This window comes from Hetaerina americana, unplaced genomic scaffold (assembly GCF_022747635.1).
Source record: "Hetaerina americana unplaced genomic scaffold, ioHetAmer1.1.p SCAF_3, whole genome shotgun sequence".
Taxonomy (NCBI): Eukaryota; Metazoa; Arthropoda; class Insecta; order Odonata; family Calopterygidae; genus Hetaerina; species Hetaerina americana.
Genome location: NW_027286874.1, coordinates 63,417,661 through 63,444,096, shown reverse-complemented (window position 1 = coordinate 63,444,096; position 26,436 = coordinate 63,417,661). Strand labels below are relative to the sequence as shown.

General features: G+C 35.8%; 2 protein-coding genes across 2 annotated transcripts in view; both read left to right on the top strand.

Annotated features, from left to right (window-relative positions):
* Nucleotides 1–1,399, top strand: part of LOC139690412 (mucin-22-like) — a 48,512-nt gene extending 47,113 nt beyond the window's left edge. Inside the window, exon 8 of the mRNA XM_071587862.1 lies at nt 1,332–1,399. Coding sequence (XP_071443963.1) covers nt 1,332–1,399 — 68 coding nt within the window. The remainder of the gene's footprint in view (nt 1–1,331) is intronic.
* A 2,887-nt stretch (nt 1,400–4,286) lies between these two features.
* Nucleotides 4,287–15,032, top strand: LOC139690663 (nudC domain-containing protein 3). Its single transcript, XM_071588157.1, has 7 exons — nt 4,287–4,390; nt 4,486–4,626; nt 4,732–4,833; nt 4,912–5,014; nt 7,370–7,579; nt 12,370–12,558; nt 14,780–15,032. The coding sequence occupies exons 1-7, from the start codon at nt 4,293–4,295 to the stop codon at nt 14,888–14,890; spliced, it is 954 nt and encodes a 317-aa protein (XP_071444258.1). The 5' UTR covers nt 4,287–4,292; the 3' UTR covers nt 14,891–15,032.
* The last annotated feature ends 11,404 nt before the right edge of the window (nt 15,033–26,436 follow it).

Here is a 26,436-nt window from a genome sequence, read left to right as displayed (position 1 = left end):
CAATTATAAGCAATACATAATTCTCAGTCCCCAGAACACAAGATATTAGCTTAAGATCTCTCTCCACAAGGGGATTCACTGCAAAATAAACGTAGTATCGTAAATTCGGAGAACCTGATTAGAGTGCGACGCTGACCTTCACTAAGAAGCTAATTTATTGACATAGTATTGTGTTTAATCCATTATTTGATTCGTGATACTTATCAATGAAAGATCACACGATAAAAACTATCAAAAATAACCCTTATTTGTACAGCAAAAACAAAATTTCAAGCGTTCTCTAAAAGGGTAAAGTCGTAGATTCAAGTAGAAGAAAGTTTAGATATCTCCGCTAAATGTTATTTCGCCCACATTCAAATGTTAACAAATATATATCAGTTGCATTTTCAACGCTTTTTATGATAACAGAACCCATGACCTCAGAATTAGCCAACGAGTACTGCCAATCATGCTACTGCGGACTATTTACTTTGTTTGTTGAAAGAAATTATGATTCTTTGCAAATGCTCTACTACCCAAAAAATAATAAGTCCCCTTTAGATATATGGAACGACCGCCGACATATTAATCAGAATGGGTAAATATTTTCAATATTTGACTTATAATTTTGCCCAGTTCTGAAAAAAGATATTGTTGAATAAATAAGATAATCTTATTTGGCGTGGTATAAATTAATTAGTTAAAGGACTACATGTACCTATATCACCTCTCAGATACCTTCTCCTCCACGTTTCATCGTCTAGAACTGCGCCACCTTTCATGATCCTGAAAATATCCCTCATGGTAAACAGCTATAAAGAAACAAGCAAACGTGAAATTCCAATGAGCCCCTGGATAAAAAATCTTCCACAAAATGTTACTTACGGCCCCAACGATTCCAAGAAAAGTCACAAACGACTCGCATCCTAAATACTTTGACGAACATAATCTTTCCAGTGAGCCATTGGCAAGTTTCTAAAGAGGAAGAAACCAAGTGAAACGAATACAAAAACATGAAACTGAAATCATTTGATTACTCTGCGAACTATTATTTATAAAGAAGACCTACAAACCTGTGCTGCAGTCGCAGTTCTGAAATAGCAACGGGACATACTACATCACAGTTGGGACATTTCGTTGAACAGCAGGAAGAAAATGAGTCCGATCATATCAGCAATTTCGCTGCAAATGGTAAATAAATTCAACTTAAATAACTGCAATTAAAAAAATGAATATTCATGTTAATTGCAAGCTAACGTTCTGCGGTCTCCATTGCTATCACAAATTTAATTTGGCCACTATCCTTTCAAATTAAGTGTAAATATTTAGGACCAATGCAATCATTTTAACAGCGAGTGATGTAAATTTGCAACATGGAACTCACTTGGTTGTTCTCATCAACTACATTGTTGAAGCTTAGTAAATAATAATAATAATCGCCATGAGCTGCCACTACCCCAATTTTTTTGCTTTCTACCAATAACTTTTTTATTACTCAGTGTCGATGATGCGCTCCACAAATTGAAGCCAGGCTGCAAATTGTATAAATGGAATATTCAGGTTACAGTATAATTGTCTAATGCTGCCTTGAAAATAAGCATAAATGGAGAAGAATAAATCCAGAAAGAATTTAACTATCCTGTTTTTAATATGCTCGGTAAGTAAGCATCAAATCATCAAATAGTTAGATACAGGTTTATGATCAAGTTAAGGCAATGTCAAATAAATATAACGAGATGATTTTCATGATTTTACTCGCAAATTTCTTAGTTTGCCATCGTGCTGAATAATATTGCTTTGGAGACGGGGGATACAACACAAACGGGCCGAGTAAGCAAATTGCATTGCCCCAAAAAAGGGAGATGCTTTTGGATGACGGATGTGGTTCCGGCTGAGTTAAGTAAGTTAAATACATTATTTCTCGAAAAAATATTTTGATTTAACAAATTAACTGCGTCATTCAGGAGAGCATAAAATAAAATGTGGCACGGTCCAAACTCGAATATAATACCAGAGCACTAATGACTAACGATGTACCAAAAAGTACATCCTCCTTTCAGACAAATTTTTTACTATGATTTAGAAAAAATATTCAAGGGCTTATTCAAAATGCTCACTAGCAAGCAGCAGTATTACAGCAAGTCTGTGTATCAAATTCTCCTTGCCCTTTTAATAAAACTATACTTCTAAGCTAGCATCAGATTCTAACTACATCATTCTGAAAATTTTTTCCCTTTTTTAGAAAATTGAGAAGGGAATTCGTTTACTCTCAGTAAGATTAGACATAAAAAGAACAGTTCCCAAATGATTTGTATCATATTAAACGTTTTTTATGCTACAAGCCAATTTGGACTGAGAAAGATACGGATAAAATGGTCCGCGATCCATGAGATGAGTTGTGATGTTGCCACCATAGTTTAATGACAATTTGCAAAAACAGTCAGCCAAAAGTTGTTGGAAAAATCGAATGGATGAATTAGCCTCATCTTTCATGAATGGAGAGCAAATACATTTAAATAAAAATGAAGCCAAAGGAAATGTTGCCTGACACTTTTAGCTACAATGATAACGTTTCATCCGAAGTACTGCCGTCAGCTTAGTTCATTTGGGAAAAATAATGAGAAGTACATATTAAAATTGTACATTTAAGGAATCCATTATTGGTTTATATGCAGTGGACTTCCTAAACTTGTATACTCTTTGATTCAGTCATAACGGTTATTTTTACATTACCAGAGGAAAACTGAAATGATTAACACATTAATTCACCACACGTCATCTTCTTTAAACATTTTGTTTGGTAGACATAACTCACACTCTCTATCTTACTTTAAAGGGTTCACTTTTCGTATAGTTCCATTCGAAATTAATACGCGAAATAGTTCAGGGTGTGGCCCTTCCTCACACTCACAAACTGTTGTTCATTACAGAATTTGTATCATTTGTTCTTTTCCCATCTCCACCCTCGCAAATTTCCTTATCCCATTCCATTTTTTCTTTTTCCTTACCCTGGCTTCTTTACTCGTGCTCCTCTTAAGAGGTTGTCCACTTCACAAACGAATTAATCCGCACTTTCCAGCTAAAACAGATCTTGATTTCCTCTTTAGCTCCTACCTCTGATGAAATTTTCTCTAATATTAAACCCGTAAATGGTTCACCAAACTAAGAAATGTAGTTCATAAAAAAACTACGGACATCCTTCTGTTGAATACAACGAAGACAATTTCATTGTATTCTATGAACTCTTAATGCTCTCCCTGCAATTGAAGTTATTTAGGCGTTAGAAGTAGTCAAAATCAGCTGACACAGTATGCCTGAGATTTACTGTAACTGAAATTTAATTCTGTTTTAGTGATTTAACTCTGATTGTATTTCGACTTTGCGCATTCCGATGAGTGGAAATTTGTATGTATGTGTTCCAAGGAAATTTTAGTTTAAAATATATTCTATTATAATTAGCCATAGTTCCACAAAGCAGGAGCAACCCTTTTTAATTACGTAGTGTATATATATTCACATTAATCTGTCTTATTAATATGCAATACCTGAATAATTTAAAACCTGTATTTCGTTCAATGATTTTTTTCCACAAGGTCTCAATGTGAAAATGAGCATTGCAGATATTTTGGCAGGAATTTTGGCTTCGCTCCTTCTCGTCATCGGGGAGGACGTTGTAAGTATAATTTATTTCGAATCTGCACACATAACAAAATATAAAAAGATACTCGTAATATAAAGTTATTTTCAGCGTTTCTAAATAACAAAGATCTTTTTTAGGCACTTCCATATGGTTATTTGCCATGGCTATTTCTTTCCTTTAAAAGTCTCATTGCAATGCAAGGTCCTTCGATCATTAAATTTGGATATAAAGCTTTACCGATGGAGAAATATTCCACCATTGCATTTATGATTATAGCCACCTTCCTTTACGGTAAGTTTTTTATGGAAATTTGATATGTTGATTATTTTATGCTAATTGAATACTGCTATACAGCATTCATTACCACGATTAAACTTTTAATCATTTATTAACACTACAGCAGAGGAATGGAGCCTTTGGTGTGACATGCTCAATTCTTGCAGAATACTTTGGGTGTCTAGAAAAAAAGAATTATTGAAAAAAGCAGTCCATGATAAATTATGTGCAGGTCGCAATCCAATTATTGATGAAAAAATTCCCGCCGCGAAGAGTTCGGCATAGTTTTGAACATGATGTAAATGCTGCCATCTATGAGACCAAGGAAGCAACATGAATAACAGGAGAAAGTATATTCAATGGTTGTTGAGATTTGTTGGTATTATCAGTATTCAAGATGGAAGGAAAACATGATCAAACACTGATGGGAGTTTTGCATGATGAGGGACAAGTAATCCCTTTTCTCGATTCAATGTTTGGTTTCCTTTACAGATGGTAACTACTTTCCAAATTGTAATGCATTATTAAGAACTAAAATAAATACTTGAAGCCATTATTTAAGTTTTCATTATCCCAACAATTGCTTGCAGTACTGATTTTTTTCGATTACAAAATGATTCGGGCGTTAAAATAGGATTCCCTTCGGGCGTCGCAGAGCAAATAGTACTGAAGGTGTTAAGGAAGTGGGAAGTCAAGGCACGACTGGATGATGAGAAGTACTACAGAATGAGGTAATCCGTTTCCATGTCAATCGAATGGGCTGATGTAAATGTGGGAAAGCGTTAAAGACGTGGTAACGGCGAAGAAAAATAACCAAGAATTTCGTCAATTGCTAGGAATGCTGCTACCGCGGCACCCTTGCCAATAAATGAGGTAGTGGTGAGCACCGAGCCAGACGATGAGAGTCAGATCTGCAGCAGTAAAACAGAAGCCAAATGGTACGAAAGTAATTTGTTTATTTTTCATCGACCCAACAGCGTAATATAACCTCCTAATATTGAGAATCGATCTTTCAGCCAAAGCAGTGGTTTCAAATATGAGAGTGCAGGTGATACTTACAACGGAGCCGAAAGAAGTGGATATCTTTGGTCCCAAACGATATCAGACCTGGACGTACAGGTATGATATTTTTAAAATACTTGATTGTACTCGCATCAAGGAAAATTAATTTAGGTGGGATTTTCGTTATTGCAAAATGAGTTCAACATGCATATTAAGCCAATAAATGTTTTACAATCAGTTAGAATGGAGAATGTAGTAATTCCACAGTGTTCATGAAACACTTTGGTTAAGTTACAATAACAACATTAGATATCACCGTAGGTACTTCAGTCATCAATAATATGACACGTATATTGTCCAGCATGCTGATACCTTCTTGGTCCTTGTAGCCCACCTTGTAAATTAACCAAATTTTGCCAAATACACCGAACACATGCACTGCCACACAGTGGTGAAGCGAATACTCATATGGTGCCAAATGCCCAACTATGGATGCAATAGAGAGAAAGATCATCAAGTCCAGAACCGACATGGATGAGATGTGAAAGAAGAGAGGAAACGGGTGACTGGACCAAAATGTGGATAGGGTTACTGAGATCATGCACAAAAGAACATTCTATTTCTCACCTGAGAAAATGAAAGAAAGTTGCCTAATGAAGAAGATCATTGAGTGCAATACCAGATTGAAATTCACCATAACAGGTTGAGAAGAGATAAAGATTTTGAATGTAGATGATGTATCTATATGGGATATAGTGGTCCAGAATAGGAAGAGACATTGGACCACCTCAAACTACCCCACACTTGAGAGCCCTACACAGGAACAAACACACCAGTGGAGACAATAAAGGAGAGGGAAGGTGAGTACACAAGTAGATGAAGAAGCATAGGAGAAAGAGGAAGGAAGGAATGTGAACTAAACTATATCAGTGATATCTGGGCATACGAATGGAAATTTGTACCCTGTAATAAGCCAAAATCTTGAGAAGGAAAAATCGTTGGACAAATGTGGATATGATACAAATGCTTGGCTGTTGGATGAAGATGCATGGGAATGAACTTGAGTTCCTGGGTCTGAAGATATTGAAAAGGCTTAGTAAATATTATTTAGACAATTTTTGGTGCTTTCCAGTTAAACATTTGTGATTATGTGTGCCTTGAAGTCTAGTGCACATTATGTTCTGATTTCTTTTACTATCAGAAATGGTAGTTTGCTTAAAAATAAGTGATGCGTTTTTAGTCTTGTCTCATCTCTTAGGTAACACTTTTATCAAATGTTATGCAAGCCACCATATTTAATCAATTATTTACATCTGTAGCCTTTATTCCCTTCCACTATCAATTAATTGGGCAAATTTCTGTGTGAAAGGTTTCATAATGTGGATATCTGTTTTGTGTGATATTTTTACTTCCCATTTTATTTAAGAAGAGCACCACCAACAACAGTGAAGAATTAAATAAATTCCAGTTATTTACTTTCATTTATAAAATATGGAGAGGAATTATTTTTTATCTTAATAAAGTATTAGCCAACAGATATGTGGAGCAGAAAAAATTATTTTGAATCGTTAAATTTTAACACGTCATATGACCCAATGTATGCCCTCCTTTGGTGGTCATTCCTATCATCATCATGAATATGTGCTACTTTTTCTCAATCTGCTTATGTGTGCACTACTGTTCACCTGTTGACCGGAAAGCATTGTGTATATTCCTGGGTTTGATTTTGGAGTGGTGTCATTGATTTGGGCTGAAGCATCCAGCGCATGTCAGGGACGACATACGTGATTTGTTTGAAGAGGGAGAATGCAGTGGTCAGAGAAAAAGAAGATAGATCAAAGGTAGCTCCTTGAAACATTCAAACTACTTTTGTGTGGCTTAGAAACGTAGTATTTGGGGCAAGAGGATGAAAATTAGCTTTCAAGATGTGGGTGTGTAGAATGAAAAAAATGGACAGAAAGCAAAACAAAAGATGCAGATCCAGGCATGGTAAGGGAAGAGTGATGGCAGTGGCAAGAAATTTAATTCAATTGACAAGTGGATGCAAGAGATACTGAAAGGAGATGGATTATTGAAGACTGTAATATATGAGGGAATGCTAGAAAATCAAGGTAGGGGAAGGAAAAGAATGGGCATTTTTGGATGGCATGGAGAGGGAGGTTGAAAGCATGCAAAGCTGAAGAAAGAATTACTGCAGTATGTGGTATGGAGTTGAAAAATGTTTTGATATGACAAGTTTCAATAAGTAAAGCATATATGAATTCGAACCTAGTGTTATCATGTGGAAAGAAGACTAGAATTTATTGCATGGTTAAGTAAAAATTTTCCTTTTCATTGGCAAAAATGGGAAGCTTCATATGTATTGCCTAAAAACTGTTGTTATATCTACGTCATTATTCGTGTATATTTATTTAGCTAAGCATGAAGGATGCCTCATGCCTGTTATCTTTTTTTCTCATATGAACATGATAGGTTACTGTACCACCATTTGTGACGAAAGCCAAGCAGCTAGAAGTTAACATTGATTCAGAGAAACTTTGTGTTAAACTTCATAATGTACCTGAAGACTACATGACAGAAAATCCTGAGAAGGGTAATGCTCCATTGCTTGAGGGGGATTTCTGTCATAAAACAAAGAAAGGAGAATCCACATGGACTCTAATACCAGGAAAAGAAGTACAGGTATGTTGTATATTAGAGGTTTTCAATTGGTGCTACACCAGATATTGTTTGGTAGTACCAAGGAGGAGGGTAGGAAAAATGTTGAAATATGAATAGAGCATATTAGCATCTAAAAGGGTTCAAGGATGTATAATACCAAAGACTGCATCACTATTATGTGATATTATTAGAAAATAAACATTGCAAATCTAGATCCTGCATTATCTTCATCCCAGTGCATATACATGAGGTCACTAGTTAGGTACTCATTAAAAAATTGTTTATGCATCTTATATGTGTAAATATATATTTCATGTCTGCAGTAAGCCCAACTTTGATATTAGCTTATTTTAGAGGTGATTGATGAAGCAAAATTGATATCACTACTATTTGTTTGCTCATGCTTCACACCCAGAAGAGACAGCAGCTGATTCGCTGTGATACCCACCATTTTTAATACAATATTATCATGGGTTCTTATTATGGAAGGTAACAGGAGGCTGTCCTGGATGATAATGTGGGACCCATTACAACAGAATTAGTTGAATTGAATAATGAATGAAATCAATAGAAAACTTACCCAGTTTTGTAACAGTTGAGCTAAATGTGAACATAAGTAATAAATAATGCATAATAAGTGTTAAACATTTATTAGAACATTACTTATGATGAAATATTTGGATTCATGACCTGGTTGACTTGAGCAACTGGAAATTTTTCTAAATCAATTTGTTCACCGGTAAAAATAGTTGAATTGTCAAGGTATTACTGAATGAGACAAAAATGAAAATTTAATTTATTGATGCACTAGATAACTTTACATATCATATAGGTCATCGTAGCCTACTTGGTTGAGCATTTGACTACTGACTATATAAAAAATCCTTAGTAGGGCCTATACAGCATTATCTAAAAAGTCAAGATGACGTGATTTTCCAATTGATCCTAACTTTGTGGGAGACAGGATGGTGGTACAGGGATTGGAACTAGCCTCTTACCCTGGCTGTGTAAATTTCTCATGCCTTAAGCCTTAGTGTAGAATGAGCCTTAGCATCACCTATCAAAAAAACCCTCAAGTTGATTATTGTGAATGGGTGGATGCAAATCATGTTAAGAATATTTTTGACAAAGTTTGTTAAAGCAACAATGAACAGTAACAAAAACAATAAAAATAAACTATAGACAATACAAAAACTCTGTGATGATGATTTTATAATTTGCTTAATTTCATTTATTTTTATATTGTTTTAGTTGCTTACTAATTGTGTATTCTATCCTTTGTTTCCTATCGTATTTATCATTGATCACTTTGTTTTAAATGTCTTTAACTAATAATGTCCTGAGATATTATCACCAACCTTCTGTGGTATATTCCAAGCTCATGATGTGTAGATTTACTCTTGTCGGCTGATGTCTTAACACCCTCTTCCATAAGCTCGTGTGGTCTGAGTCAAGATAGCAGCTTCATTTTGTACTGACTTCCTGTTAATCCTGCAAATCATGGTGGAAAAATTCAATCCATGGAACTTCACTCCTTAAACCAATTTGTGTGGCTCATTTAATGACACATAAAAATCAACTTTTCCAATTTTAGACTTTCAATCTACTGGGATTAAATTTTAAAGGAATTGCCATGCAATCTTCGAACTTCCAATATCATCAAAAGAGCTCAATTTCCACATCTGTTCCTTACAGTACCAATAAATGAAAGTTAACTGCTTGGTATTTACAAGGAAGTTACATAAATACAGCATAATTTGATGCTAAAATACATTTGTAATAGGCTCAAAAGTTTGAATCATAATGTTCTACATGTACTAGAATCCAATTAGTTAGACAAACTGCAAAACTATGTAAAATGTATCTCCAAAGAATAATTTGCATATGAACCCGACCATATTTTTTAATGGCTAAACTCAAAAGTAATACTAACACAAACCAGGGCACTTTATATCTGAATAATATTTGCTGTTCCAAATGGTATTGTTGGCTGTTGTGTTTCAAATATTTTATTAAAATATGTTTTGATTAATTTTGAAGTAATAGTCAACATTATAAGCTAAGGTAACAAATAGATTTTAGTTAACACAGGGCAAGTTATGTGGCAACATAACTTCCTTTTTTTCTAACAAAAAATGCTTTGAAAAAAGGAAGTTATATTGCCGCTCCCCTTATTACAGTTTAATCAAAATGGCTGCATCACTCTCAGAGTGGAGGTATTAGCAGTGCATCAACAATGACAATATTTGAGTAAAGATCCACTATGCATCAGTTTCTCTACCAAGTGAGCTAAAAACCATTGTAATTGTGACATCCTTCCTCTAGCCATTTCTAATGTTCAGTGAAATCTGTTAGACATATGACATTCAGGAGCCCTGAGGATGATGACCAAGTCAGTCATCAAAATGTCGGCAGCTATGGAGACTTTAACTTGGTGGAAGTCCCATGAGAATTTCACTCAACAGATATGTTGGGGAAGCACAAGATCTTTCATTTTTAATGTTGGTGGTAGTATGTTGTGTTTGCATCAAAATCTTTAAAAATTTCCATGAGTTGAATCATTTGTACAGCCATTATTATTATTGGGAATCTATCGATTAAGGTTGGTTTTGGATAGACAGGTGCTTCTAAATGGTACAGCAACAATCCCCTTGCCTCTCTACTAACAAGTGCAGCCCAACATCCTACTCTGCAATAAGCCCCTCTTCAACTCCATGTACGAGGGTCATCCGGAAAGTAGTACCCGTTCGTGAAATAAAGACACAAAAGTAAATATTAACAAACATAAAAAATTTTATTTGAAAGAGGATACTTTAAACTACTTCTCAACATAATCTCCAAGCAAATTAAGGCATTTGTCATAACGTGTGACAAGTTTCTGTATTCCTGCTGCATAGTCCTTCGCCGCCAGCTCATTGAGATACGCGAGGGACCCATCTTGCACAAATTTTTGCATAATGCAGATGGTGTTTAACAATTTCATGAACAATTGTTCGAGAAACATTGGGAAAATGCTCACAGATGTCATCAATTGTGACGCGCCGATCGTTCCTCACGAATTCGTCAACTGAGCTCACCAGTTGGTCTGTAATGACAGACGGTCTCCCCGAACGCTCATCGTCGTGTGTGTTCCCCCTCCCCATGTTGAAGTTGCGACACCACCGCCGAACAGACGACTCGTCCATTACATTGTCTCCATACACCTCCTTTAATTGGCGATGAATATCACATGGGCGAACGTTTCTTGCATTGAGGAATTTAATCACTGCCCTCACTTCACAACTGGCGGCGTTCTCAATTTTTTTAAACATTGTAAACAATCACAGAAACAACACAGGCAATGCTAGCGTCACGCAACTTGGCTCAGAGAAGGCAGACAAGCCACTGAAGCTATCTGACCTCGTCCAGCGGCTACTCGCGTCGTCAGCACTTCATGCGGCACGAACGGGTACTACTTTCCGGATGACCCTCGTACATACTTTCTTCCTCTCCCCATCCCAATCTCTCCTAATGATTTCTACCAAAAATCCCCTCTCCGCCCCTACCATACCTAGCACTTCCTCAATTGTATAGCGTTATGTCCTTTTCACCTTCTCTATCCTTCTCGACACCCACATTTCAAAAGCCTCCAAACCACCCATTTCATTCTGCTTCAGTGATCCATGTTTCCATACCACATTTACTATGCTCTAAATCAAAGTTTTATTGAGCCCTTTGTTAACATCCTTACTCAGCATCCTTATCATCAATGCCCTCCTCCTTGTGAAAGCTTCTTTGCATAATGCAATTCTTAAATTTGTTCACTGTTGGAAAGTGACAGCATGTACTTTGGTTGGGCATATAATGCTGCAGTGGGTGTATTCTTTGACTTTACTTATTTATGTGGAAAATATGGGTTATATTATTATATTAGAGCTTTTATTGTCCCGAAGGACAGAGTCAACAAAGAAAGCCAGTAGGCAGTGACCATCAAATCCCTCAACTTTTGTGTGTATTGGAGTGGAAGCTATCTGGTCAGACAGAACTCCAAATAGTGTTCATTTCATTTTTTCCCAACTAGGGACATCAAAGCAGGCATTTTATAGCAACAGATTTATAATACTTTGAATGTTTTGGAGTAGGGTGCTTAACCAATTCAGAGAATGAGATTAGAAGACACTTCCTGTTCATCTGTTGAATTGATGTGGAATGGCCCACATATATCTTATCTATCAATTATGTAATAATTCTATTATGCTCCATGGTATCCCTCTCTATACATATGTTATCTTTATTTCTCATTGTTGATGGCAATTTTGAAAAAGTCTTCTTATTAGCCATAGCACAAGTAAAAATATTCTGATAAAGATCTTTCCTGATCTATTGTTATTACCATTACCTTGTTTGGACATATAAGTTATTTTTCATCTTCCGGAGTCCAATTTTTTTCTATTTTAATCAGTGCCATACTCATATCCTGCACTACATGTTGAGATTTTAAATATGAATTATACTTTTTGTGAAATTGTTGACCGGCTTCTTTTATAGAATCACTATAATTTGTACTTGTAAAACTTGAATGTAGTTGTGCTTCAAGGTTCATTAGGTTAGTTTAGTTATTATACAGAATGTATAAGTTTTTTAAGCAAATATGTAGGTGTAGATTTTCTGGTGATATCTGTTGTTCATTTTCAAAATCCTGGTGATAGTTATGTTAGTGATGATAGCAGTAGTATTTGTAAAACCAGTACCGTCTTTCAATAAATGACTGCTTAAAATATAACTGAATAAATAGCCATAGAGATTAAAATTTGCATGGCATTGAATTCCAGATTCATTTAGAAAAATGTCAAGAGCGTTGGTGGGATGCACTGTTAACTGGTGAAGAGAAAATAGATCTACTGAGTATTGATGCATCAAGACCAGTAGACGATTTGCCTCAAGAAGAACAAATGAAAATTCAAGAGATGATGTGGGCAGAGCAAAAGAAAAGAATGTCGGAACCAAATAGTCAAGATCAGGTAAACAAAATGGCTTGAACTTATCTGTCCTAAACTTATATTAGCTATTGAACTTATTTAGCTTGAACTCAAGTATCCAGTTTCTCCCCTGGTAATTCTGTGCCCACCAGCTATAGATGGTATGTCTTCCTAAAGTTATTGAGAGGTAAAAATACTGAATGTTAAGCCTATTATTTTTCTCTGAAGCCTAAATGTAACTCTTTTTGTTACCTTTTTAAATGGAAGCTGGTGCAGCAGTTGGTTTTTTGCAGAATTTTTCTAATGTCTTATCATGGTTTACCACTTCCAACACTACAACAGATTTTACACTCTCACTGGTGACTGAATTTTTTTTCACTTACATCATATAACTTTGATATTCAAATTCATAAATTAATCGTTGAAAATTTTGAAAAATTGTGGTTAAATACATTGCATCTTTATACCCACACTGCATCCTTCTTGATATGACTATCTATATGTACCACCAATAATAATCTGTAAAAGTAGAATTTTTTATTGGGTTTTATAAATATTTAAATTTTAAATTTATGACTTTGTATGAATTCTGATGCACTTAAATAATATATTAGTCTGATCATTTTTATTGTAAGAATCGTTTTGTATTTATTACCTATTTTGTATCTAGACTGTTGTAATAATTGTGTATGGAAAGCGATTATCCATTGTCCAATCTTCTTCCATCAATTTCCATACAACAGCATTGATATGTCCTGGCCTACAGGTCCTAGGTACTGGGTCTTCCAATTCTGTCAATCAGAATTTGAGGACCCAGTATGAGCAAGAACTCATAGAGGTAATCCAGAAGGCTTGGTTCGTAAGTAAAGTTTGATCCCATACCTTTGCTGCGTACCTTAAAAGCACATTTGAAATATAAGGTGACCCCTCCAGAGAACCATACATTCATATATGCAGTCATTGAATTGGAGTCACTATTACATCTGTTATTGGATAAAAATTGTTTATTCGTGGTCATATCTAATTGAGTCAATATGTAGGTTGTGGTTCATCAAGTCTTGCATTTTTTGTAAATTTCCAAGCTTGCATGATTGCAGTGCAACTGCCATTACTAATTCATTTCCTGAAGAAAGGGACATTAAATTTAGAGGTCGGTGCTCCAGTAATCAAAATTTTTTTCTCAATGGGCTTGTGGCCGTATGATACAGACCCCCTAAAAATGTTTGAAACTCAGCTGCTGAGGTATGCACAGCTTTTCAGAATTTTTTTCACACAATGGTATAACACAGATTCCAGGGCAATGAATTACTAATATTAAGATATTGAGTCGTGATGAGGTATTAAGAATAATTTCAACATGCTTATTTTCAAGAAGCATTCAAGATGGGCACCAATAAAACTACATTCAATGAACTGAAAGCCATATTCATTCCAGCTGAAATAGCATTACACTGGATAGTTATCCATAAAACTAAAGGGAAGAGCAAGCTTAAATAAATTTTGCCAACAAATCTGCATCAATGAAGCAAACAAATGCCTTCATCTCATTTGTCCTGAGAAAGCGGGAGAATATCATGCCACCTGACATGGAAAACTCAATTTCTTCTCCATTCGTCCTCTTCGATGATTCTCGTAAAATTCATGGTAGACATACGGGAAGTATTTCAGCTACTCACCACACTGCAAAATATTCCTCATATCCTTTTGAGGGCATTTTTAAGCTATCCATAATGAGCATGCATCAATAAATAAGTGAAGTAATGCATTGGGTCAAACTTGGCAAACTTCAACACCATTTCTAAGGAAAACATTTGCACATGGCAAAAGCTTAAAATGGCTTTTAAAACATAGTGAGGGTGTGATATCATGGATTACAGTCAGTACTAGTGTTTTCTTTTCTGCCTTTTCTCAAAATTTCTGTGCTCAAAAAATCAACTTAATTTTTATGGTGATACGCCTATCATGTGAATGAAATTTTAAGAACAGTATTTAAATTACTTAAACTGTTCCAGTCCTATGTATTACTATAAATTCCATGTACCATGGATTTGAGACAAAGCTAGGACCCAGTAAGCCAGTTTTGAGGAAGAAAGGGCATCATGACACACTCCTAAATCCACCACTGTGTTGCTGAATGGTTTTGCTGTTTCCCTTAAGTGATGCTTGTTGTGTGTACAACAGAACACAAAATTTACTTAATCAAACATTGATTGTAGTTGAATTCTTAACTGTGGAAAATTAAATATACCATTGTTTTTTACAGCCTGTGAACGAATTGTTGAAGAAAGCATGGAATCTTGAAGGATCGCCTTTTAAAGGTATTGAATACAATCCAAGCATGATAAACTTTGCAGGCTCTTCACCTCCTTATTAGGACCTGCCAGCCTAAAGATTCATGCCATCATCATCATGTGATTTTAGTGAGAAGAACATTACCATTAAATTATAAGTACTCATTCATTTTATATTTTTGTAAAAGGTCTAAATTTTTTTCATGTTATCTAACTGTATCTGATTAAAATGCAAATGAAATTTGTTGATCTTTTAATTCAATGATCCCATATACTTCAGTGGGAGGGGAAGCATAAGGTTATGCCCAAATTTACTTTTCATCAGATGGTAAATATTTCAAAATACCTGATTGATAATAAAACCATATGAAAATCAGTAAAAACTAAAGAAAAATAATGATAGAAAATATTTGTTATCAGATGAACCATGGGACTTTTCAAATAGGGTTCAGGATACTGTAGTGGCTTCCCATTTCAAGAACTCAGGATTGCATCCAGCAGGGGGAGAATTTTACAAATTATCCCTAATTGGGGTGCTAAGTGGCAATCACTTTTATTAATTTAGCCTTGGTCCGAAAACATTACTTTTTGACCTTTTATATCAGACTATTAACAGTGACATCAATGGACACGATTACGAACACCCAAGCCCTAGGTGGAAGAAAACCTTCAAGTGAAGTATACCATCTGTCAGATGAGGCATTAAATTTGACAACTTCCATCACATTTAACGCCAGCGCCAGGTTTCTCTCCACCATTCTCTCAAAAGCCCACCTCTAACAAATTACCCACCTATCCATAACAGCACAAATTACCTTAGTTATCAGTCACTTCCCCAAATAACTACAATTACTTTCATAAAAGTATGTGAGATTGCACCTGCAGAGCTAAATTGCTATTGTGGTATAATGTTAAAATTAAAATGTCTTCTTTCTGTGAAATATATAAGCATTACTCTCATAAGCTCTAATTTGTCAATGCCCAGAAGAGGGCATTTCCATAATCAGGGAAACTAGATAGGAACTAGTAAGACTAATAAATACATTTAAGACTGAAGTTGTAGTGAAACTCATCAACCCTTTGCTTGGTCTCCCTATGTTGCCCTTCCAATTTCTTGAGAATCTCACAAACTGTGCACTGATTAATTCTCATCCTATACCAATCACACTGGTTCATTAATGTTTTCAGCAGATTACATGGTGCTCTAACTAAAAGGTGACTATTAAAAAATCTGACCGTTTCATCATTTCCCCACCTATTTTCATTCTTATTCTTTTATATCAATCCCATGTCTCTCTGTTACCATTGCTTTTGTACATGCATTAAAAGCATGGGCTCCTACTTTATTCCCAGATGCAAAAACCAAATTAAGCAATGTAAGAACTATCCCAGCCCTGAGGTAAACAGCGATCACAACCTGATAGTCATGGACAGCAGACTGCAATACAAGAAGATAAAGAAAGTGACACACAAACCCAGATGAAACACAGAAGGAAAAGCAAGAAAGGGAAAAGTTCACTGAGAGCATCAACAGCAAAATAGAAAGAATAAATGAGACTGACATAAGATATTGGAAGGAAATAAAGAATATGTCGAAGTAGGAGGTGGACAGCTTGTAAGGCAGGGTGATCTAAGAACCCATGGATAACAGCTCAAATAAGAAAATTCATTGGACGAAACAAGAAACTTCAAGAATGAAATGGAGGTAACCCTTATAAAAAGTGGTCGACACAAGCGTGCAAGGCCAAAGAAGATTGAATAGAAACCTGGTGCTAAGAAATCAATGACAAAAGGGAAACAGCAAAACTGTTTATTAACTGCTGAAGACACAATTCAAAGAAAGAAAAACAAAATCCCACAGCACCCAAGATGCTAATGGAAATGTACCTAATAATAATAATAATCTTTATTTGCCCAGAAGACACTGACACAGTGTAATAGATACATCAGATAAGTGTATAGGACACGTCATATGTACATATAGATGTTAAACAATGATGAATTTCAGAAAAGCATGACACAATAATAATTTTTTGCATAAAATATATTCCATATTCAGTATGGTTATTTTTTCTCCATGAATTCCATTACAGAATAAAACTGTTCTTTCCTTAAAAATGATATTAATTTCTTTTTGAACAGGACTGGATCCTTTACGTACTTAAAATCGTAAGGGAGCCTGTTGGTAGTAGTAGTTTTTAGGGGAGGCGACCGACAGCTAAGGTCATTTGCGCCATAGGGGATGGACAGGAAAGGATGAAGGGTGGAGAGAAACCCGGCGTCGGCATTAGCCTACTCTTTACGAAAGGCGCCAAGGGGTCCGCAGCTTAACGTCCCATCCGACGGACGCCGTACTCACTCAAAGTGCCCTCCACAAAGCACCTCAAGTAGGGATCGAGATACCTCTGAAAAATATTCAACACCGCCGGGATTTGAACCCGCGCCCTCAGGGTGGGAATCCGGGAGCCTGTTCAGTGCAAGGAGGCCCATTGATTTAGGCTCCAGGGATGTATTTAAAGTCCTGCAATAAGTTTGATGCAGGTCTCTGCAGGCTCTGGTTTGGTGACAATGAACGTTGTCATTTGTCATATAATTGGATATATTACTTTTAGCGAAAATGCATACGACATAAATATAAATACACGGAACAGTCAGAATATTTAACCTTTTGAAGAAGGAAAGACAAGGTGCATTGTAGGGAGCATTGCATATTAATCGTATTAAACATTTTTGAGCTTTAAAAAATTGAATCAGAATGAGGGGAAGAACCCCAGAACAGAATACTGTAGATGATTAAAGAATAAAATTCTCCGTAATAAATTGAAAGTAAGATATCAAGGCTTACAGATTTCCTAATACTTCTAATAAGAAAGCAAATGGAATTTAACCTGCTACGAAGATTGCATATGTGTTCATCCCATGATACATTTTTATTTATAACAACTCCCAAAAACTTGGATCTAGAAATTTGGGGTACACACGTTCCCCCTAGGTCAATGGCCAATGAAGCAGGGGCTTTATTTTTATTAGAGAAGTATATGAGTCCAGACTTGTCAGGGTTGAGTTTCAGAGAATTTTGTGAACACCATTCACAAAGAAGTTCGGAAACTCTAGCTGCTGTCAAGGTCAAGTTGTTTAACGATGGTGCTGATACAATTACGTTAGTGTCATCAGCATATAAAATTGGCTCGGCTCCTGGAACTGACTGCAGAACTTTTGGTAAGTCATTAATGTAAAGTAAAAATAGGATAGGGCCCAAGACTGAGCCTTGGGGTACACCTAATGTAACTTCTTTACTAGGAGAAGTAAAATTAGTACCGTTCTTTGACAAAATAACCTGTTGGTGCCTTGCGCTGAGGTAAGATTTGATCCAGTTATAAGGGATACCTCTGATGCCATAGTGTCCTAATTTGGACAAGAGTAACTGATGATTAACTAGGTCAAAAGCCTTGGAAAAATCGAAGAATAGTCCCAAGGTTTCAATTCTATTATCAAGATTTGAAAGTATTAGGTTTACGAGGTGATAGGTGGCTGTAGATGTAGATCTGCATTTCCTAAAACCATTCTGTGAGCCAGACAAGAGATTAAAAGATTCAAGAAATGATGTGAGTCGATTATGGAAGACCTTTTCAAATAGTTTCCCTATCTGGTTTAATAAAGATATTGGACGGTAAGAATTCATACTAATTCACCTACTAATTGAAAGTGAAGAGATTTGGATGAGAAAGAGATAATGCATTGAAGAACTCAACCAATTAATTAAAGAAGAAATAATGATAGTTGAAGATGAACAGGGCATGGAAATGCTAAGAAGCAATTCAACCAAGACCTGAAGGACAAAAAGTTGGCCAAATAAACAGAGAATAATCAAGGCACTCAGGTTCAAACTGAAGATAGACCCTCTCTAGAATAGTCAAGGATAGCAATGGCAGTGGAAAGCTAACAAAGGACTTCAAGAAGAGTGTGATAGCTGCAATACTAAAGAAACAAAGAACTGAAAAATATGAATAACACAGAATATTCAGTATGGGATCTTATGAATCAAAAATGCCTACTCTGATAATTAGACAAAGATTAGAAGAAAGCATCAAGAAATAAGAGAGGCAATACTTGGCTTGAGGTTAGTGGCCAAAAAAAATGATACATATAAACAAGCTATTATTTGTAGAATTAGAGAATGGCTTCAACAACGTCGAATGGAACAAGATGTTCAAGATACTAGAAGTGCTTGGAATGGGCTACGACAACAGAAGAATAATCAATCACCTACACAAGAATCATGTGACAACCATACAAAAAACAGCAGGAAAATAGAAGCCAAAATAGCACAGGAGTTAGGCAAGCATAAAATTTCCCGCCAGCACTTTCCAACATAAATTTATTTCAAATAGGCACTAAAAGAAGGACAAGAATCGGGCATCAAAGGAGTCAAGGTGAGTGTTGTAGAAATGAACATGTTTTGGTCTGCAGATGACCTTGCAGTACTTGCAGAAACACGAGAGGACATGAAAGCAACTTTGAATGCCATGGACCAAGTACTTCGGTGATATAATATGCACATCAACCCAGAGAAAACTAAAATCCCTGTGTGAGGAAGAGTGAAGCTAAAACCAGATATTCCATTTCAAGGAGTGACACGAGAGCATGTGGAATCCTTCATCTATCTGGGCAGCAGTACAACTTGGGTTGGAAGAAGTTGGACCAACATCAAGTAAAGAATAGCTCAGTTTAAGCAGGTGCTCATGATGAAGAGGCAACTAATGTGTATTTTTATGGAACCTGAGTTTGCAAATAATGAAGTATGAAAGATCATTTGCTTTCCTGGCGTATCTGTTGAGTGAAATCCTTTTGGGTCTTCCACTGGGTTAGTGTCTCCATTGCTGCTGACATTTCGAGAACCAACTCAGTCATCGTCCTTAGGGCTTCTGAAATATCAGTAGCAATGGAGATACTAACTTGGTCGAAGATCTGAGAAGATTTCCCTCAAAACAAGGAAGCAGTTCATTTAAACGACACTCCGGAGCTAGGAACACTATGGATAAGATAAATGGAGCATTCGAAAAGTGGACCAATGAAGAAAAGAAGCCTTTGAAACATTGTGCTGGAGATGAATGTTGAAGATTAAATGGATGGACAAAGTAAGGACTAAGAAAGTATATAGAAGAGGAAAGGACCGCATGGAGAACTACAGTAAGAAAGAACTACATGGCTTTGATGCAACTTGAGGTATAATGTATTAGTTAAAAATGTAATAGAAGGGAGGGACACCAAAAGACAAGTACATACTACAATTCAAGAAGGATATATCATAACACAGAAAAGTCATCAGGAGGTTAAGGAATTAATACTGAATAGAGAAAAATGGAGGGCTACGGTAAACCAATCTTCTGATCGAAAAACTGATGACTTTACTACCATATCACTGACAACCCTGATTCTTCATCCATTGAACAACCTTTCCTGTGCGGTCTGAGCCAGATTTATATCCCCTAGACCATTCCTATTGTCAATTATATTATCATTAATTTTAATAAATGTACTCTTTTGAATGCTTTGTTTAAATATAAGAAGCACACAGGTACATGGTTTTTATATTCTATATCCCTTTTCTTCAGTGATCTCAATACTACTGCTACCATACACACCCTCCACTTTCTAAACCTATACAAGTACTATCAGTAGACTAAACCAGTAAGTTTTTCCCTTTCATCACAATCTTTCCACTGCCTCAATTTAGTACTAATGAGGTGCCATTTGAAATTCAAGAAGCTAAAGAAGAGACTGAAGATTCAATGAGAGTAAGGCAGAGTGAAGGATATTGAGTCAAGATTGGAACTCTAGGGAAAATTGGAAAATGTAGCAATATAGATTGGATCAAAGAAAGAAGGCAGGAAATGAAACTGGAATTTTTAGTAGCATGTAGAAAACTATATGCCAATGGAAACCTCTCAAAAGGAAACCATTGATCACAGATGAAGTACTAGACCTATTGGAAGAGAGAAGAAAGAGCAAAAACTCAAGGACTAAAGAAGGGCAGAACATGCCATTGAAGGTTAAGAAATGAAATAAGTCAAAAACCAAGGAGAGCCAGGAAATGAAGAGATTGTTTGAGACAGAATCGTTTGGAGACCTGCTACAAACCGATCCTTGGGTAGACAATCCATCATGATGATTATGTTTTTTGCTATGAATTTTTATGTATTATTAAGTATCAATCTCATGGTTGGTAGAAAACTATGCATTTACTAAAATATAATAATCTACAAGTATTTCAAAAATTATTCACACATAGGATAGAAAATGTATTAAATAAGAAGGATGGTGCAGATGAGGTGGCACAAACATAGTGAGTGCTCATTAAACACAGTCTTCTCATTCCTTCCAATTAAGGAGTGGAATATAAGATAAAAACAAGTGCAGGCATATGCTGTATACATTAACTTAGAGAAAGCTTTTGCTAGGGTTAGATGGGACAAATTAATGGGAATCCTTAAAAAGCATGGGATTGATTGGGGGAAATGAGACTGACAAAAGATCTGTATTTCAATCAGAAAGTCAGGGTAAGAATAGGTTGGTTGCCAGAAAGGGGCCTTAGACAAGGATGCTGCCTGTCACCCATCCTATTTAGTATATATTAGGAAGAGATAATAACAGAATGGTTCAATGGAAGTAGAGGAGCGAACATTGGAGGCATTAGAGTGAAACATATCACATTTGTTTATGATATGGCTGTAGTGGCAGATGGTAAACAAAAATTCATAGAGATGTTGGGAAGAGACCTACCTCAATGGCCAATGTAAGGAATATGGAATGTTGATAAGCAAGAAACAGTCTAATTGTATGAAAACATGAGGTAAAGGTGAATGGATCAGCAACACATTTGAAGGTGAAGTGATTGAAAGAGTAAAGCTTTTAAGTATTTTAGAAGTGTCATCACTGGAGATATGTCCTGTTCCAAGGAAATCATATCAAGAATAGCTATGGCAAAAGAGGGATTAAACAAAAAGGAAAAACTAGTATGAGGGTTTTTGAAAAAGGAACTGAGAAAGAGATTGGCAAAATGGTGCATCTGGAGTGTGATGTTGTACGGAGCAGAGACATGGACTTAGCAGAAAGATAAAGTTAAAAGAATAAAGGCCTTCAAAATGGAGGATGGAAGGAATTAGATGAGGGGATAAAGTGAAGAAAGAGGAGGTGCCATGGAGAATTTGAGACAAGAGACAGTTGGTAGAGAAAATCAAGAAAAAGTAGATGAATTGGTTAGGACATTGTTTGAGGAATGAGTGCTTGCTGAAGATTGCATTAGAGTAAATGATAGATAGGAAGAGAGGATGAGGGAGAAAGAGGTGTACAGTGTTGGACAAAATTAACATTAGAAGAAAGTATGAAGAAATCAAAAGAATGGTTCAGGGCAGACAGGCATGAAGGTCAACCAAAAGTGAACCTACCATGCTGCAAGACAACCCAAGATGATGATATACGAGAAGCCCTCATCCTCGGCCGTCTTGAATGGGTCATGGATAAGGGCCAAATACCCAGGCAGCTGAAGGCAATCTGGATCAAAACCTGAAGATGTGGATGAAAAAGTTTCTGATAAACTTGAAGATATTATAATTGAATGGTGATAAAGGAAGTCCCAAGAGAAGCAGTGTTTTTGCACAACATTGGTTAGAAAGGGCTTCAAATTTATACTTCGTTTGATTTGAAAAGTGCTAATCAGTGGTAGCTTGATTTATTTTTGTCTAGATCTGATGAATGTCATGTTCGAAGAAAAAAAATGATGGTATCAAAGATTTTAATTCTATATCATTCATTGCTGTTATGGCCCACCTCTTGCTTAATTTGTTGCGGCATTAAAGAATACAGCTGTTGCGCATGAATTTGATAAGCAAGAAGGTAAGCTTGTGAAAGATATTTTATTAGCTGGTATGTAACATAAAATGCTGCCAGTCAAGGCAATCAAGAATCAAGATCAATGGAATCAAGCAGGCCTCAATCAAAATATATTCAGAGAAAGAAGATAATAATAGCCTAATAGTGGGTCATGGTAGTCCAGGGATAGAGCATTGACTGACTGGAGGGCCCAGGTTCGATTTCCAGGCAAACCTCTCCGGGCACCTGTAGCTCCACCTAAGCTATGTGATTTTTTGGGTACCAGATCTTCCTGGGAAACCATAACCGGTACAGGGAAAGGAACTGGCCCCCCCTACCCTGATGCAGGAATTTCACACACCGTCGGGCTTAGTACTGGGTGAACTTTACCATCACCAACCAAACTGACCGGGTTGATTACTGTGTTTATGGTATTTTATGGCTAACAGCCGATTGGTGTTGATGCTGTTGCCACTAAAGGAAATCAAAACCAAAGTGTTAGTCAACAAGCTAGGCTATTGTGTGACTCTAATCATGGACTTGAATGCAGATGTCTAATGCTGTGTAAAACCTGTGCTAAATCTAGTTGCTTAGGAGATTGAATATGTGGTTATGCAAATTAGCAAAGAAACATTTTGGGTCATTACATGTCAGTGAAACAATAAATCTGGCAGCACCCCCTCCGATTTTATTCAGACTATCTGTATGAGTTGACATCTATCCAAAATTGAGTCCCACATAAAATTTTTGTGATTAAATAATTGTGCGCATTTAATGTACAATTGAAAATTACATCAAATTGTTTGCAAGATCAGAAATGATTCAAAATATTTCCATTATTTTGTATTATAAAATTTTCAAAAAACCTATGATATACACAAGAAAATATTTTCAAGATAAGATAAAATAATGACTGCTGAAACAATGGATAAATATAAAAAATGTAATATGTCAAAGACTTGAATTTTAATTAAATTGATGCTTGTCATACTTTTTCTTGTATTCACCAACATAAGTTTACCTTGAGATACAAATGAGCTGATGAGCAATTAAAAGTGCTAACCAGGGAATATGACTGCTTTAACTGAAGGATATCATGCCAACTTAAGGCATAAGAATTATTGTACATTTATTTTAACTGATGCTGCAATTATTTTGCAATTATAAATAGCACACATTAAATATCATGGGGAAGCGCAGAATTCAAGGCCTAGGCCGGATTAAAATACAGAACAATATTATTATTATCATTATTAAAAAAATGATTTCACTGAACTGACACTGGAAGTATTTCATGCCAAATAGATTTGCTTTGGTGGAATTAATGACCTCGCTATAACACCAAATGGAAGTGAGTCTTCTATCTACTCCATTGGATTTTCCAATTCTTCCTTCAGCCGCACATTAAACCCTCATCTGATAAGGGTAGATTTGCATTACAATCTGCTCTTCAGACAATGGAATAGTGGCATGAAAAGATTGAATTCCAGTTACAGGGGGCAGCATAACAGAATCCCTAAACCTGGATGCTCATCATTTTTCCAATCTGGACATAATAAAATTAAATTCTCTTAATTTTGGTTCTGGATCACTGGTATAGCTCCTTTACACTGCATTCATTCTTAAATAACAGTTGCAAACACACATGTTGCTAATCACTTCACTCTACCTAATGAGCCCTTACCGGGGCATTGGAAAAATGATGCCACTCTGCTGGAATGCCAAAATGCTTGTTGGGGTACATTGAATGTGCAGCCTGGTATCAATTTTGTATTGTACACTGCTCCTTTGGAGAAGTATATGATTTTCTTGAAAAATGGAAATTTTACTTCAGGGAAGTTTATGAGGTGTTTTGGTACCAAATTAACAGTGAAATTTAGCAAATGTTGACAGTAATGAAAGTTAGTGACATGAAAAAGACAATCTGAAATTATTTCCACAAATACATTCCTTACACTGTGCTGCAACATGAAAGTGTAATTATTAGAAAAACCAGTAATCACAATGAGATGTCCTTATTCATGAGATTATCTTGTACAATTAAGGCATTACCACTGGCTTTCCATGTATAATCATGTGGTAGAAGGTGGAGAATCTCTTTGATGAAGTTTGCAATAAAATCACATGATACTTTTGTTATTTTCATGAAGCACCCATTATTCTTAACTCTCTGCCTGCAACTAAACTCCATGAAATTACCTTGAAAATAATTTTAAAGTAAAACTGGTAAATATTTTGGACCATGGCCTTATTCACAATGTGAAAAGTAACAGCTTTCAAATGGTTTGTTACACTGCATAAGAGACAAGCAATTCCTTTACAAGGGAAGAATGGCAATCCCATCCACTCTATAAGCTTTCCAATAATTGCTCCAGCAAACAGCAGTTTTATGTTTTGATGTAATAAACATACACCCACAAAATGGACTCTAGCAAGTACGCAATATTTTGGTGGACCCTTACAGCAAGTAAAAAATATTTGACAAACTTAGAGAATCAAATTTTTGCTTCACATAATGTATTTCTCTCTTTAAAAAGATGAAAATTTTCCTTCACATCTCCTAGAATTTATCTCTTTCCTGTACTTGAGAGTCTGTTCCTTCTTCCTTCTTTTACTCTCAAAAAATCCCTTTATTATTGGAAAGGTTTCATGAATTTTGTTGCTGCAACAAAACCACTCTCAACGTTGATTCTCTCCGACACTCTGATTCTATTCTGTGTAATTAATGAACGCTGTACTTTTTAGCACACTCATTGGCTGAATTAAAGTTGATATCATGAGAAACTAAATTCAGATTTACCTACGTAACATTTGCAAAATTATATAAGTGCAGCTTTTGCTAGTCTCTTAGCCAACAAATAACAGACCCCCATGTTCCTCTATCTTCAGATGTCCATGGAGACATGTATGATCAAGTATGTTACAAATATGTGTGGCTACTCCTATTCTACCCCTGATATTAGTGGTCTTTTTCAGGGTTTTAATAATTCCATAAGGTGTATTCACCAGTTTCTTCGATGTAGGATTTTTGGGTACAGAATAATTTTCCAGAATTAAATGAATGAAAAACTATTTTTATCCTTTGAAAATAGCAACTGCTTAGAGCAAATTTCTTGCCCTAAAATGTGATAATTATATACTTCATCAGGACCAAATCCAGTGATCTTGCAGGACTACTGAGTAACATGCTCTCCAAAAAAAGTTAAGTGTTTTCAAATTCTGCCCTGAAGGTGAATGCTGTGTCTTAGTTAATTAATACTTTGAAATAGGACTTGACTTGCAGCATGATGCCAGTAACCGCTGCATCTCAAAAACTTAAGTACTCCAATTTTATACATATAAATATGAAAACCTTATGCTACATATATTATAAGTTATTCTTGAAATCGACACGTTAAGTGCCACGGCCTTGTCCCTGTACTGTAATCTATCACTCCACTGTCAGACGCAATCCCTGCACCATGGGAAAATAAATCCTAAATAATTAAACTAAGTGATAAGGCAAATCCTAATAAAAAACTTTTTTAAGATATCTCTTTCCCACGATAAAGGTGGAACATAATTAGTCTAATTCCCATTCCCTGAATAAAGAGAACCTCAGAGATTATTCACTAAAATTAGTTCTCTAAGGTTTCAGTGATTTCTTTCCATTAGATATGCAACCACTGAAAGCACTTTCAAACCCACCTTTAACTAGAAGGGAACACACGTTTTTTCCTTATTTCTAGAGTTATGAAGCTTGAAAGACCATGATCTG

Excerpts from the sequence above, each read along its gene's own strand:
- LOC139690663 (XM_071588157.1), top strand. The coding sequence starts at position 4,293 with ATGGAAGGAAAACATGATCAAACACTGATGGGAGTTTTGCATGATGAG. Across the intron at positions 4,834-4,911 it reads AGTAAAACAGAAGCCAAATG|CCAAAGCAGTGGTTTCAAAT; the intron begins GTACGAAAGTAA and ends TCGATCTTTCAG. Across the intron at positions 12,559-14,779 it reads AACCAAATAGTCAAGATCAG|CCTGTGAACGAATTGTTGAA; the intron begins GTAAACAAAATG and ends TGTTTTTTACAG.